The 17,003-nt window shown below is 47.1% G+C and overlaps 1 protein-coding gene across 5 annotated transcripts in view; it reads right to left on the reverse strand.

Annotated features, from left to right (window-relative positions):
* The window catches only part of LOC135903794 (uncharacterized), a 468,489-nt gene that overhangs the window by 334,730 nt on the left and 116,756 nt on the right, over positions 1–17,003 (reverse strand). For 4 of the 5 annotated variants that reach the window (XM_070537736.1, XM_065434201.2, XM_065434206.1 and 1 more), the window contains exon 2: positions 4,570–4,628. Coding sequence is in view for 2 of the 5 variants with exons in the window: in XM_065434201.2 (XP_065290273.1) it covers positions 4,570–4,572 (3 nt within the window). In the remaining 3 variants the exon portion in view is untranslated. The remainder of the gene's footprint in view (positions 1–4,569; positions 4,629–17,003) is intronic. The other variant, XM_065434202.2, reaches the window with a different exon arrangement.

The following is a 17,003-nucleotide window of genomic DNA, read 5'->3' on the forward strand; positions in this document are numbered from 1 at the left end:
AACATAAAAATCAGTTGGAAGTCAGTGCTTGTATTCGTCGTTCTTTTGGTCCCTGTCTTTGTACGCGCTGCAAGTGATGTTTGCAACGATGGAATACCAACTAGCCCGCAAGCCCGCACCCAAACCCTGCTTCGCCGTCCCTGCACTGGCTTCCAGCCCATGTGGGAATCATGGGTACTGAGGGGGCCGATGCCCTTGTAAAGAGTGCCCACCACTCCGCGGTCCCTCTCAGTCGTGCCGTGACAACTGGAAACTTCACAATGCACAGGCTGCGATGACATCTCCTGAATTGCCATCCGGCCAAGCGGGTGTCCCTGGCCCACCCTACAATGGCCTTGCTCGGAAGGAGACTTCGTTCTTGCTGCACCTGAGAGAACTGCTGCTGGATAAAGGCACGTAGCTACCGGCTTGGGCTCACCGCTTCGCCAGCCTGCGGCTCCTGCGGGGAGCCTGAAACACTGGCACACCTCTTGCTGGCATGCCTGACGTACTTTCAACATGAAGGCCGGCTCCTTCAGGTGTTCTGCCGCCTGGTCCTTCCTGCTGCCAGAGAGGAGGACATCATTGTCCCCTCCCACCGTAATCACCTTCCGGTCCTGCTCAGCGTCGCCAAATTCCTCGGCTCCACGGGGCTCTCGGCGAGACTGCATAGCGTCTCTTTGCCTCCCAACCCGGCCAGCCTCACTGCGCGCCTGCCTACCGATTTGTTTCGCTCCAGCCATGGCGGCATCTTCGCCCTCCTCTCTCCATCTTCTTTTCCTCCAATCTCCCCTTCCCCGTTGGCGCTAAGCCGTGCTCCATCAAGGGCTGCAGAAGATAATGCCAACTTCTCCCTTCTTCAAGAAAAACCACTTCTCACTCCTCTATCACCAACACACACGCACGAGACGAACGTGCCTAGAATCCCCAAAGCTAGGCACAACACGCGGCCCGACGGCCCTTACTCCCAAGCGAGCAAATTGAGCGTAAATTTGGCCAAGAAAAGCCGACCTAATTACAAATGCGAGTCACAGATGGAAGCCTGCGTCCGTTCCGAGCTCTGGAAAGTCCCCTGTCAATCGAGTTGACCGAGACACTTGGAATGCTCCGGAAGGCATGCACGAGTACGTCACCCTGACGTGCGGCCATGGCGACGGCGATGACAGCGCAGGACGGTTGAAGATTGAGGGAATTACAAGGCAATTTAGGCTGCAATTTCCTCCAAGACCCCATTAACGTTCGTTCCGAGGGCCTCTGTTGGGCACACGAGGAATTCATCATTGACTGAAGGAAGTGCAGCGCATAATTCAAGGCTTCCTATTTCGTATACACCGCAAGGAGAACTTAAAGGATACAGGGCCGGCTGCACCGCTGAAATGAAGCGAACGAGAGAGAGATACAAAGGAGAAAAGGGCAGGGAGGTTAACCAGAGTTAAAGCCTCCTATTTGCTACCCTGCATTAGGGAAGGAGAAAGGGGAAGTAAAGACAGAAAGAAGAGCGGAGACAAAAAGAAAGGCGTCAAAAAGAAAGGGAGGGGGGACGGGATGGGATCATTATAGTCGTTCTAATAGGCCACTGTCACGTAAAAAGGTCAACAAAGCCTTGACCGACTTTTGGTGTGACGATAGTTAATGTCGGCATTCCAAGACTGTCTGTTCTGAAAGTGGCCTGTCGTTAAGACGTGCCAACACGGCCGCTAGGGTCAGCCGGTGCGCGCTGTATCGGGGACAGTGGCAGATTACGTTTTCTATAGTCTTCTCGCCGCCGCAGTGAGTGCAAACCACGCTCTCGTCCATACCGACCCGGAAGGTGAAAGATCTTGTGAAAGCGACACCAAGCCACCGTCGGCAATATACTGCTGTCTCGAGTCGTCCAGATGGGGGTCGATGGATGGACGAGTAGTACACGGGAGTCAGGCCGACTTATGCATATGCCTAGAGAGCAAGGCAACTATAGGATGACGGTATGGAGGTGCACCAATACATTGTCCTGTTTGCTGCCCTACCCTTGCGGCAGGGTTGAGGTACACATGGAGGAAAATGCGATTTTATATGCACTGATTTGCGTCCATGGGGTGCCAGCTCTGTGGTTAGCCAAGAAAACAATCCTGCGCAGATGATCGGGCCCATGTGCTGCAGCCCTTGCGTTGAGTCGTAGATCAGTTATCGCCTTCGAAATGTCAGCTAAAATACATGTCTACCTTCAGATAATTAATTACAGTTGCTAGCTCTTGTTACTGACCACCATCTCTTATTCTTCACTTCCACGGTAACACTGTCGCACCTTCAGGCCAAAAATATCGTTCCGCCTTGTTCTATTCCCATTTGAGACCCAAGTGTCCGTCGTAGCTCCTTTTTATTGCCCGACTCTCTCCTTCTCGTCAAACTCGCAAGAGTGCAGCACGAACTGCACATGTTGCTGACGCCTGCTCTACGTGCTAAGCACACCGAACGGGGCAGAATGAGAATTAAGTGATAAAAAGGAAGCAAGTCCCATAGATGTGCGAACCACAGCGCAAACTTCAGGTTCGCTTATACGCTTCCCGTACTAATTTCCCTAGGGGCGTAGGCACCAGGTTTCTGCGACAGAAACGTATGTAATGCCCTATTTTATATTGTGAACAGTACAAGGAGACAGCCATTTCAATTTTCCCATATTTCTAGAAGCATTAATATGTCGTATTCTTTTTCTTTAGCCCCACAAAGTCCGAACACCATTCCACCATGAAAGAAAAAAAAGCAACATCTTCCCATTTATTTCTGGCCACAGAGAGTATATTAGTACAAAGAAAGTAGTGAAATGATAATTGAGTAATAATTTATTAGCACGGTGTTCACTTAATAGTTAATTAGGTTCCTTAATTATCCAGAGCTAAAACTCCTTCCAGCATATAGAGAACGCAAGTATTGGCTCTGCATTGAATTTGCAGCACTTAAATAAGCTTTTAGGGATCAAATTCACAATATCAAATATGATACTGGGGCTTTATGGGGTTGATACTTTTAGTAACGTAATAACACATTTCAGGAAATAAGCTCCCTTATTGCGATCAATTATATCTTTCCCTTTAGTATCATCTGGTAAACGCTACAAAATCCTTCCTTCGTTTTATTTGTAGTACCTCCACATAGTTGATTATCCCCGGTAGTTGGTTGCACCGTATCACATAGGATCAAGCAACCAACAACAGCGTACTTCGGACAAACATTCACCAAAACGCAGCACAAGCTATCTGCTGGGATTTGTGGATGGTCAGTAAAGTTAGGTCTGGGAAAAGAAGTTGATCACTAATCTGTAATGATCGCGTGCCATGGATGACAACCCTTGTGACCTAAACATTTTATTACGTTACCCACCACGTGATGGACGATTTTATGCAGCCCAAAACAGAGTCGTCCTTTGATAAAGAATAGGATTTCTTACAGCATTATATTGCGTGCTTTCCATTTTGCTGTTAGACACAATTCACACATGTTTTCGCCATGTTTATGCGTTAAAGTCTTATTGTTGGATTGCCTTTTGAAGTTATTGTTTATCATTCACGCTGATACATATCTAAACACGCTTTGAGGTTAATGACATGGCAAACATGAGTCATATATATATATATATATATATATATATATATATATATATATATTCATATATGCGGCTTTCATTTGTTCAGACATTTGTTACCTTTCGCCTAATTATACTATGCCTTTAACATATCAGAGTGTGAATGACTAAAGTAGTGTATGTATGTATGTATGTATGTATGTATGTATGTATGTATGTATGTATGTATGTATGTATGTATGTATGTATGTATGTATGTATGTATGTATGTATGTATGTATGTATGTATGTATGTATGTATGTATGTATGTATGTATGTAATGACATGTAGTGTATGTGGTCTCACACTTGTGAGGTAGTACAAGTGACGTGCAGCGAGTTCTTCGCTTACAGGAACATCCAATTCTATACAAAAAACAACGCCCGTAAACAGTAATCACCGCAAGAAAGGAATGTGTTGGCATTCACCCATTTAAGTGACAGTTACGTGAGAAATGGTGACGGGAGAAACAGTTTCTTGTGCGGCTGCGCAATCGCTCATGCCGGCCGAGTAAGCTTCTGTGTGATACTAATGGTAACTGCAACTAAAGCAGCCGTCAGCTGCAAATGACAGCTGCAGGGTAAAAAGAGACCGAGAAAACCGAAGGAAAAATAATGAGGAATGGGAATAGATAAAAGTGTTAGAGCTAGAGACAACAATTGAAGGAGCTGATAATCACCAGTCCGATTACGACTGGGTCGAAAGAGAATAATAACTGGGACAAGTGTTAACGTTTACGGGAGGCAAAGTGAACACCGTCTGTGCTCTGCACATAAATCTTCGCATGGAGCTGAGACGGCTCTTGTTTGATGGTTCCCCGCGTTGATGCACGTTTGGCGTGCGCAGCCTGGTGGGCGATTAATAGAAGTATGAAAAACAATACGCAGCTTGGTGGGCGATTAAAAGAAGTGTGTAAAACAAAAAGGCACGACACAAAAAACGCGCGATTAAGAGTACGATGCACAATGAAGCAAAGGACACAGTCACTTACCATTTGTTCCGGCAATCGGCAGGCTACCAACCATTAGCCACTTCCTCGGGAAGAGTCTGCTGACGAAATAAGATAAGTACATTCGTCTGACGAAATCATTGAAATAAGGACTGTACTGTAGCGGGATAACGAAATGTAAAATTACGTCTCACTGAAACTTCTTCTAGGGCAAGTTGGTGGGATTTGTAAAACGTGACCTTGGACAACAAACATACAGACGCACAGAGCGCCAGATACACATTGTCTTCTGTGTGTCTGTGTTTCTGCCTTGCGTTTGTCTTTTTAGCGGCCTAAAATCGCGTTTTCCAACGTCAAAACAGTTGCAGAAAGAAACATACTTGCTTATGCTCATGCATGCTTTCTTAAATAACTTTTGCCGAATATTCTACTTCATCCAAGAGAGGAGGAAACGAAATAAAATTAGAGCCATAATCTGAAACAGGTACAAGCGCTAACAAAACTTTACAGCGTTTAGCTGTTCCCTGCAGCGGCATTTATCTCGGGTGTGCGAAATTTAGGGCGACGCAAGCAACTCGAGATCCATTAGTGCATTGTGCTGGAGTACCACTAATGAAATGAAGGCAGCGGAAAGCCGTTTCTCAATGGACTACTACGAAAGGAATAACAAGAAAAGGATTAAATATATGAAGCAGCGCACCTTCAATTTGCGAAAAATGTTAGCCCCTCAAAGAACATGGACTGGAACAAAAAATTGATGACAGAGGGACAAAAATATTAGGGAACAAGGATGAAAAATCAACATGCAGACTGCGCGGTGCTAGCCGCAGTGCAAAGCGATGAACACGGTGACATCCCGGTGACAGGTAATTAGAAGTGAGGAAAGATTTGGTGAGGCATAGCCTCCGTAAGAGTACCGCCGCATTCTGAAATGTGCGCAAATTTGAACGCACCTGTATGTTTTGCTGAATCGAGACATTTCGCACGTAAAATGTGTCCGCAGGGGTACAACAGCGCCTCCAGTGACAGGGACCAGCTTGTCAAGCTTCAAGTCAAGCCTACTAATTAAATCCGCACCGACCAATGAGGCGCTAAACGTCTTTAAATTCCACTTTTCTTTCTGGTCAGTGGTAGTTTATGTGATATGCTTTAATGACATTGGTCGTAATCTGTTATGGCATTACTCTTCTCGCGCCAAAATAGCTATGTGCTACCAATAAAAGCGAACAGTTGCTTTTAAATATCCGCTCAGTCTGAATCCTTTTAGTAACACGGGCAATCGAGATGGCTTGGCACATCTTGCGGGGTAGGCTATAGAGGAAGACAGCGGCTTGCGATTTTTTATGCTTTTCCTCCAAATACATTCTAAGTGGGAATCGGTTATGCGAACGGCTCGCTCATCGATGGTGTGGCCTGAAATTTTTGCACTACTTCATGACCACTTCTCAATGAAATCAGTGGCCTGAATTGAGCCCAATATGAGGCCGCATCTCGGGAAGGCATTGTGAGAGCGACGCTTAAAAATGTGGGACAGAACGAGGGACTGCGAGGACGGCACGCAGCCATTGGTAAAATTTCTCGCCGAGCTCCGCCAGTGCTGCGCAAGTAGGATTAGGGAGGGAGGGAGGGAGAAGAGCGGTCGTTTGGGTGTAATGCACTGCCGGTCGCTGAAAGGGACAAACGCGGCAATCAGGCTCGAATCACTCGCGTGCGCGGGAAGGGAGCAATTCCGTGTATGTGATTTAATGAACAGCCGGAAGGCATAACGCCTTTTCTCTGCGAACTGGTTTTCAGTATTTTGGGCGGTTACATGGTACATACTACTGTATATACGATGTTGTGTGATGTCGGTCGAAGAACGAGCCAAAGAAAGGAACTATGCCTGCTATGACGAAAGCATGTGGAAGCTCTTCACCAGCAAACTGTCCATTTTTGTCATGGTCGAGGTTGTGCACTGCAAGCGAACAATCTCTAGTGCCGTAATAAACACGAAAACTAGGTCAACTGTTTTGTGCACTAATTTGTGCACCTATCTTGTGGACTTAGCGAGGTCAACTGTTTTGTGCGTTAATACAAGTATAAAGATATCATTGCGACGAATTTAGGACAATGCACGTCTTGCACTTAACTACGCAATGCATTTGAAAGACTTTTCAAGCAATTCGAATAACTGTGAGGGCCTACTTTATTTCTTAAAAATGTAGCCACTAAGCAGTATATCAACTGAGCATGACTTAAGTTATGCCAGAAACGACAAAGAAAAGTGATACATTTCGCACAAGCCATACATACTTTGGTTACCTATATCCAACGCGAAATCCCCAGCTAGTAGTCGGTTTATGTGGCTACTTGTCTGGTACACCTACCACTGAGTGTGAATCCATATTACGGAATCACATTTCCAGTGATATGTAGAGAGCCACAAATTGTCTTTCCTTGCTGTATAGGATGTCCCTGCAGGTGCACGAAATGTCCACATTGTACGCAACATAATTCGGGTTTATTCTTCTCCACTTTCCCAAGCTCCATGCCATTTGCATCATTCAATGACACATCGAGGCTTACATCAAAAACGGCGTGACATCTCTGTGCAATTGCTTTTAATTACTTGTTTTCTATAAAGAGTATCTTGCTATAGTGAATATACTGCTATATACGCTGAGCAATTCGATTTTCTGTGTACTAAGATATGCAAGAAGTGCACACAGCTCGCTTATTACCGTTTGACCTCTTTCGCATCATCTGCTTCGAACTTTGTCAAAAGCACTCTCCCCAAACCGTGAATAAGCACCGGCGACATTGCTTGCATCTATGTCCATTGACCTCGTTTATTGGCTTCGCTTATGGACACGAACTTTGTCCGGTCTCGTCCATTAGCAAACATGTTTACGTGCAGTTCCCGTTCAGCACTGCACCATCCATCACTGTGTGCTTCAATAGAGGTTTGGTACTTTTTCATTCTGGTGCGGTCTGAGAGCAGTGATTTATGGCCACTGCCAGTAGCTCTTGAACCCGCGGACGTCGAATATTTTGCCCCGAAATTTCGTTTGCCGCCCAGTACGTCCGACAAAAGTGAACTCTTTCACGCAGCAGGCTGAATTCATTCAGTAGAATGAACCTGCTGGTGGGGAGTTCACTTGACTCTTAGAAACTGGAGTACAAGTATTGTACTACTTAAAATTAGCTCACGCAATCACGGTATCATGCAGGTGAGATACACAGACACGTTCCTTAACTCTCATCAGTGATTTGCACAACTCTATGGTAAATATGTATATATGGGAGAGGAGATATCTTCTACGACAGCGTAACGCAGCTAGACCACAAAGCGCAATATGTCATTTCCATCGTTTCAATAAAAATAATGTATATTCAAAACGCAAAATGTCATAGTAACTAGTCAGAAACCTTGAAATACGCTTTCGACAATTTTGGGACAGTTTATTTACCTGTCTTTCTATCCCTGAAACATAAAAGACTACCGATACAACTTTCTGTTGCTCAATACTTGCTATATAAAAGTGTTTTTCTGAGCATGAAAGAAGCCCACGAATAAACGCAATATTGCCGTGCGACTGGCCCTTCAATTTATTTTTATTAGAATTGGTACATTAGAAGTTTATTTTCTATGGCTGCGCTATTATTTGCCGTTGCTCTGTAACCATTAGTCCCGGGTTCTACGCCATTCTTCAAGACCCTGGTCTGCACAAATATTTTTGTCTGGAACATATTGAAGTCTATTTCACGTAAATTATTTCGGCGTTCTAAAATGTTCCCGCAGTGGCCAAGTATGGTTATTTGGCAGCAAAAAGTAAATATAAAGTTTGAGTTTAATCGCTCATGCGAGGGTTACCACGCAGTTTCGCGAACAAGCAGCGCCGAACGCTGGGCACCCGCGAAAATTTGGGTATAGGCGAAATAGCCCACCAGGAAAAGAGTGAGCGGAAGAGGGCAAAGAGTAAAGCCCCGTATTAGACGTCGTTATGTCAACGCCGTCACGGGCAGAGCAGAGACGACAGCGTCCTCGTTCGGTTCAGGAGAAGTGGAAGTGCAATCAGGGCCACAGTGTCAGCAGTCCTCTTAGCACGGAGCGTGCGATGGAAATAAAGGGGGCATAATCGGGAATGGAGTGAACGCAAAGCCATTCACATTAGAGGACGGATAATCTTTTTCTGAAGATTGAAACACGTAATGACCAACAAACACATAAAAGGTGTCCACAGTGTCGTTAGGACCTGCAGTTCACAGAAAAAGTAGAAGCACCTTCGTTGTATGCGACGCACCGTAGATTCTTCTACAAGGGTTTAGAATAACCCACAGCCCTGCTTGAGTTGCGGTGGAAGTGTAGCACACCTGATGCTCACCACTCTCAGGTAAGCAAAGAACATTTACCATTGTCCATTGTCAATGCGCCTTGTTGCAGCGGCCACGGCGTGATGGCTTCTTTACAGCTGCTCGCGCACCTTTAGAAGCCTTTTTGCAAACTGTAGCACGCCTCACGCATAACTGGGACACATAACAGACTTGGGAATCGCGCACGCCACGAAATCGGAGCGCGTAAAAGCGTGGTGAAATCAATAACACAAAGATCGCATAAGCGATACTCTTCCCGATGCTCTTCCTTATGTAATAGACCGAAAGGGGCCTACAAGTTTTAATAAATGGTGATTATGATGATGATGATGTAATTCGATAGTTGCACAACGCAGAGGAGATAAGACTGCGCTCAAGTTTGGCTGGAGCTGAAGCGCGTTTGATTACGTCATGCATCTAGCGCAATTAAGTATAATGAACTACAATTCCATCAAAGTGTCACAGAAACATATGTGAACATGTTAATATTCTATAGTTTAAAGCTCTTGCTGTTAGTTTGTATTTGAATGTTTCTCTCCAACCATTCGGCCGGCTGCCATTGTGGCCTCGTACCGCGAGCGCACGTTTATCTTTCTACTAGACCTTACTGGAGTGGCCGTCACCTGCTGTCATGCGAATGTAGCGGCGTCTTTCTTGCGTGTTAGTGAGCTGGCAAAAGTGATGCGTGTCTCGCGTTCTCTAATGAAACCAACATTTGCTACGATTTAGGGACCACCATCTCTTACATCGCCAACGCCGAGAGATTGACTGGCCAACACTTCAGGTACGGCGCGATCCGGCACTTTTTGGTCCCGCGAATTCATGACGTTGCGTAAAACAATTGACAAGCGTGTGCGATTTGAGATGCATGCCTCTAATATGAATAAATATTTAGCCTCGGGCGTCTCACCGAAGGGTCTTCAGGTAAAACAGAAGCTGGCAATGGACACCTTTGACGAAAAAGAAAGAGAGCAGTGGAATGCTATACTGCGGGAGGCCTCGCTTGGGCTCACTCGGCTGGTGGCACAACATAGCGTGCGTAGAGCATCGCAGCTTAAAAACGAGGAGCAGCTTCTGTTGTGTCAGTCAGTGCTCACTGAATTGGAAGCGCTGGAAGTGGTAAAGTACGAGGGAAAAAAAAATGTCAATATCCAAGAACAACAAAGAAAGAAATGGGAGCGTGACAATATCCCGACGGCCATCAGAGCTGATTCTCAAAGCCAAAACCTTGAATCCGAGGCGACCGATTGTTCTGAAGTAATCAGTGGGAAAAAGCACGAGACAGTGGGCAACGCCTCAAATGTCATAAACTTGTCGAGTAGCCCATTGTCGAGTGCACAACTAAATCTCCTTTCGAAAGGTCTAACTTTTTGTCCGGCGTCATGAAGGATGAACGAGTTTCAATTATTTCAAGATTTGGATGACTTCGCGAGAAATTTGCGACTACGGGAGTACTTTTATGATCAAAAAACTACAGAAGGGCGTCTTGATCAACTACCTGAACTCTCCGAAAAATCATGGACACCTGGCGAGGCACGCGACAAATACTTGGACATGTATATTTGTGCGGTTCAAAAAGACATTATAAAAGAGTACGATAGGCATCGTCCCATCCGCAGTAACCTCTCAAAAGAGGAAGAGCAGGCACTACGAACTCTACGTGATGATCAGACAATTGTCATTAAGCCCGCGGACAAGGGTGGTGCAGTGGTGGTACTTGACCGGAGTGTTTACATAGCCGAAGGTTTCCGTCAACTGGGAAACTAAATTTTACAGAGAACTCCCAAGCAATCCTACCGAGAAATTTGAAAGCGAAATAAAGGACGCCCTGACCACTCTGCGCAAGCCCGGGCAGATAACCGATAAGACGTTCAAAGCATTGATACCAAGAAACTCTGGCCCCGGCCGTTTCTACCTATTACCCAAAATTCACAAGATAAACACTCCCGGTCGGCCTATCGTTTCCAGTAATGGTACAGTGACTGAGAAGATATCCAGCTTTATTGACAGTCTCATTAAGGACATCCCATCTTCATTCCCCTCGTACATTAAAGACACAAATCATTTCCTTCGGGTAGTATCAAACTTGACGGTACCGGCGGGGGGTTACTTGGTCACTATGGATGTCGCATCTTTGTGCACCAACATACCTCACGCCGAGGGCATAGCTTCCGCAGTTTCAGCTTACGCTGGCTCCAGCCAACCTAGGCAATTAGATAAAGATACAGTTGAGACTCTTCTAAATCTAGTACTGAAATATAATCACTTTGAGTTCGAGGACAAGCACTATTTGCAAATCAGTGGAACCGCCATGGGAACGAAGATGGCGCCATATTATACAAATATCGTTATGGCATCTTTAGAAATACCCTTCCTCGCAAACTCGGCCGTAAAACCAATATTTTATAAGCGATTCCTGGATGACATTTTCTTTGTGTGGGCCGACAATGAACAAAGTCTCTTAGACTTCATTTCCAATTTCAATTCTCTGCACCCGTCAATCTGCTTTACGCACAACTTCTCCCAAGATAGTATTCACTTCCTCGACGTCACTCTGTCACTGAGTGGCTGTCGCATTTCCATGTCCCTATACAAAAAGCCGACAGATCGTCAGCAATATCTGCATTTTTATAGTAGCCACCCCCATCACTGGAAAACAGGCATTCCCTACTACCAGGCCCACAGATACAGAAGAGTCTGTTCCGAATCTGCGCAATTGGAGCGACACGCGGAGGAACTGAAATCTGCTCTCATACGCCAAAAATATCCTCCAAACATAGTAGACGATGCCATTGAACGCGCCCGCAGCTTAGATCGAGCACAGATAATGGGAGAAAAGGTTAGCAATACCAATGCACAATCAGATCCAAACTTGGTCCTCACATACACCACCGGTGCTCCGCGGGTCAATGCCATTCTCACCCGCCATTTTAATATCATGAAACAGAGCATCCGACTCGCTACTATCTTCAAGCAGCCGCCTCGGGTTGTGTATAGAAGAAACAAAAATTTAAGGGATTTGTTAGTCAGCGCGAGGACACAGAAGTCAAACACGCCCGAGGGCTGTCGACCGTGTGGGAAACCTCGTTGCAAGGTATGCCGTCACATGACAACAGCAGACACGGCTGAAGCATCGAACTCGCCCTTCGTATATAAAATTACCGAAAATCTTGACTGTGATTCCAGTAACGTCGTGTACAAAATTCGATGCGAGGTGTGTAAGCAGGAATATATCGGCCAAACAGAGACCCCTTTCCACCTGCGGTTTAACAATCACCGCGCGCATGTGAAAAGTCTCCCCAATTTACCCTTCTCCAGGCACGTTCGGCTGCCAGATCACTCCTTTGAAAGCGTGAGCGTTGTGCTCTTGCAATCTGGTTTCCAACACACCCGTGCACGCGAGCAGAGAGAATCTTTTTTTATCCATAAATTTGGAACGTACACTAAAGGAATTAATGAGAGTCCGGGGCGGCTGACGTGTCTCCGGGATATGCCATGAAAGTGCATGGGAAACGCGATTACATGTTCTGTACTCTAAAATTGAGACGCTGGCTATTCACTGCTTGCTCACCCCTCCGCATGCGCCTCAAGGGGGCGAGCGGAAAACCAATAAATTCAGTTTCCTGGACCCTGCCACTGAAGTGGTCATTCTGAGTGACCTATTGCCCTTGTTGAAATACGCACGTGCTGACTTGATGTCGGTTGTCTGTTAAACGTTCAAAAACTGGACCACAAGGAGGCTATTTAACTCGGCTCCCTAAATCTAAGCCCATAGGCGCACTTGCTTTGCGAATCCCACGCATGTATTCTATTTTGGAACTATTTTTTTTATTTTATTTTATTTTTTCCGCAACGTAGCTGGACCACAGAGTTGCCGGAACGGGCCGCGCCTTGTATATGTGTACTGTGACACTGTGTTTCTTTTCACAAGTTGCCGCTCTTCTGTCTTCCTTCTGGGCCCCTTCTCTATTGTGCCCCCGCCACCCGATTCAATTGCCCTCTCTCCCGCTACAACGGCAGCCCACGCACTGGTGCTGCGGAACGACCGTTTTGTCCCTCCTTGCCTCGGGTGCACGGGAACCTAGCTGCCGCTACTTCCCGCCCCCCTCACTCTCCGACTTACGTCTTCCTCCTCCTGTGTGCTTCTTTCTTTTTCTTCTCTTTCTTTTCCCCTTTTTTCCCTCACTGACCTCCTTGCTCTACATACATGTGACTCCGCCTTCCTCTTGCCCTGCATAGCTGCCAAAGGCCGCTGTAAATCTGCCAAGGCGCCGAAAATCAATCACTGTCACAACTGTTCCTCTCGGTTTGATGTATGTAAGAACGACCGGGCACCCGGTCTGGTGTCTTCACTACCAGGGCCGAAGTGCCATTTTTTTTTAAACCCCGATGAAGATCGGTCCACCGATCGAAACTATCGAAATTAAATACGTGTTCTGTTTACCTTGTAGCACCACTCAAGTATTCAAGTATATATATATATATATATATATATATATATATATATATATATATATATATATATATATATATATATATATATATATATAGTCAGTCAGGCTAGCCAATATGGTTGACCATCAACAACACGCAGCAACCAGCGTCTCTGATCTTCCTCTCTCTTATCTCATCTGTCCGTAGCAGGACCCCCGGGTGGCGAAGCGCCGTCTCGGTGCGTAACAGGTGAAGAATTGCGAGTGCAGTATGGCTTCAGCCGCAAAACGTGCACGACGCCGACAGGCATCTGACTTGAGGATATCGTCAAAGTGTAGCGATGAAATCTCGTAATTGACGTCGTTAATTTGGCGTAGGACTTCATAAGGTCCTGTGTAGCGAGAAAGAAACTTCCGGGAGAGGCCAACTCGACGATATTGTGACCAGAGAAGCACCCAAGCACCTGGTTCGAACTTTATATCGCGATGGCAGCGGTCGTAACGCTCTTTCTGTATATGCTGTGAAGCTAATAAACGAGATTGGGTGACTTGACTTGTGATACAAGCGCGATCGATGACTTCACGAGCTTATTCAGTTGCAACACGTGGCACAGAAGGAAAGATGGTGTCAAACGGCAGTGTGTGGTCGCGACCATACAAGAGATAAAAGGGTGAATATCCTGCGGTGTCATGTCGGGACGAGTTATACGCGAACGTCACGTGAGCAAGCGTGGCGTCCCAGTCGCGGTGATCGTTGGAGACGTACATCGACAGCATCTCTGTGATTGTTCGGTTGAGACATTCCGTAAGACCGTTCGTTTGTGGGTGGTAGGCGGTGGAAAGTTTGGGCTCAGTGGCACAAGAGCGGAGGAGGTCGTCGACAACTCGAGACAAGAACGAGCGGTCGTGGTCTATAAGTAACTGTCGAGGTGTACTGGAGAATGGCGTCGCGAAGGAAGAAAATCAGCGACGTCAGTTGCGCAACTAGCCGGCAACGCCTTTGTTATCGCGTAGCGTGTCGCGTAATCAGTAGCGACGGCGATCCACTTGTTCCCTCTAGTCGTTGTCGCAAAAGGGCCAAGTAGGTCAAGGCCTACGCGAAAGAACTTGGCGACAGCCCAAACTAAAGTCAAGCACTCCCGATCGGTGATGGAGTAATTTCTCTCGGAAGGTGACAGCAGGCGGCATCGTAAGCTATCACTCACTGGGTACCATTCTGGTATTGGGTGAGAACAGCGCCGATGCCATAGCCGCTCGCGTCAGTGTGGACTTCGGTCGGTACAAACGGATAAAAGTGGGAAAGTACGGGAGGGGTGGTCAGAAAGCCGATGAGAGCGGCGAACGCCTGTGCCTACTCCGGGCCCCATTACAATGGCGTGCTCTTCTTTAGAAGATCTGTGAAAGGCCGAGCAACGTCGGCGAAGTTTTTGACGAAATGGCGAAAGTAAGAACACAGGCCGACGAAGCAGCGCACGTCAGAGGCAGAACGTGGCACAGGGAAACTGCGTACGGTTTTCTTTTTCCTTTTTCCGGATCTGGTCGGACACCGGATGCATCAACGAGATGTCCCAACACGGTGATCTGACGGTGCGCGAATCGACACTTCGTGGAGTTCAGTTGAAGGCCGACTTTTCGGAAGACCGCAAGAAATGAAGCGAGTCGGGTAAGGTGGCTGCGAACGTGGGAGAAAAAAACAATAACGTCGTCAAGGTAGCAAAGATATGTGGTCCATTTGTATTTGTAGCCCCGCAAGAGAGTGTCCATCCTACGTACAAATGTCGAAGGAGCATTGCATAGGCCTAAGGGCATGGCTTTGAATTGATATAAGCCATCCCGTGTGATGAAGGCTGTCTTCTCGCGGTCCGATTCATCAACTGAAATCTGCCAGCAGCTGGATTGAAGATCGATGGACGCGAAATATTTAGCCCTGTGCAAGCAGTCCAAGGCGTCATCGATGCGTGGTAGTGGGTAGAAGTCTTTTCTCGTGATCTTGTTTAAGTGGCGATAATCGACGCAAGAACACCAGGTACCATCTTTCTTTTTTACCAAGGACGACAGGCCAAGCCTAAGGGCTGGCTGATGGCTCGATGACCACTTTGCGGAGCATTATGTCCACTTCTAATTGGATGATTCGACATTCAGCATGCGATACACGATAGGAACGCCGACGAATAGGATTCGTATCTCTAGTGTATATACGGTGGTGAACAACAGATGTTTGGCCTATTGGCCTGTCGCCAAAATCTAAGATGTTACTGTACGATTCAAGCAGGAGTCGTATGTCCATGGCCTGTGCAGAGGTGAGGTCAGGTGCAATCATTTTCGCGAAGTCATCCGTTAACGAACCAGAGCTGACAGCTGCGATTGGCGCTAATAAGCCACTCTCGGCATTGAGACTCTGAATGTCGAATTCGCAACCACTATAGAAACGTTGGCCAAGAAAATGCCGGCCGGAAGCACTTGAGGGCACAGGCTGAAATTAAGAAGCGGTAGAAGGACGTCGTTATTTGTAACCGGGGCCAACGTATGTGGAACAGCAACGTTCCAGTTCAAAAGAAAGTCGATGATGGGGTGAAGCACATATTCACCGTCAGGAACCTGAGGCTGGGCGGTAAAAGTGACGTAAGTAACTGCCTCGGGTGACAGACGCACATCCTGAAGCAACCTCAAGCGCGGTGGGGCGGTACTCGGAGCATCGGCGAGTTGAGGCAGTTCCAACTGAAGAACGCCGGTCACGCAGTCGATGAGAGCAGAATGAGTGGATAAAAAGTCCACTCCAAAGATAACGTCGTGAGGACAGTTGTCGATCACAGCAAAGAGAACAGAAGTAGGGCGGCCGGCTATAATTAAACACGCAGCACACATTCCAAGAACAACCAGCACGCTGCCGTTGGCCACACGAAGCACTCGGGCCGCTGCTGGGGTGAGAACCTTCTTTAAACGTCTACGTACGTTAGCACTCATCACAGGTACGTGGGTTCCAGTGTCGACGAGTGCTTGTACAGGTACGCCGTCTATTTTGACGTCAATTACACTTCTCTATGTGGGCGCAGACAGAGGATTTGCTGCAGTAGTCGGGAATGCAGCACCACCTCCGAGGGCTGCATTTCCTAGTTTTCCAAAAGAGTGTGGCTTAAAGCCACAGGGGACGTAAGGCGACGTGGCTGCGGCGAACAGAAAGATGGGCGACGTGTCTGCGGTGAACGAGACTGGTGTCCGCGCGGCAATGCCGCCATACCAGCCGCCATACCACGTGTTACGAGCAGAGTTAGCGGCGCTGTTAGACTCAGCGGTGGGCGAAATATTGCGGGTATTTCCATCAAAACGGCTCAGGTTGGTCGACGTGTGAGGTGTTGAGGGCCACGAGTTGCGGCAGTATCGGGTGACATGACCAACGTGGCGACAGGTGAAACATGTCGGCTGGTCGTCCGCGGTTCTCCACTCACTCTGGTTGCGATAACGTGGCGAGAAGCGTCGGAGTGGAGCGAAAATAGTAGAAGGGCGTTCGTCAGCTCTAGGATAGGTGACAGCACAGACAGAATGTAGTCAAATGTTTTCAAGTTCCTGGCGAATGATGGCTTGTACGAGGGGAACTGAAAATGTGGCAGCATCCTGGCTACGCGAACAGAAAGCTGAGGGCGCCATCGCATTCATTTCACGTCTAACGATTCGCACCACGGCCTCTCATGG

This window comes from Dermacentor albipictus, chromosome 4 (assembly GCF_038994185.2).
Source record: "Dermacentor albipictus isolate Rhodes 1998 colony chromosome 4, USDA_Dalb.pri_finalv2, whole genome shotgun sequence".
Taxonomy (NCBI): Eukaryota; Metazoa; Arthropoda; class Arachnida; order Ixodida; family Ixodidae; genus Dermacentor; species Dermacentor albipictus.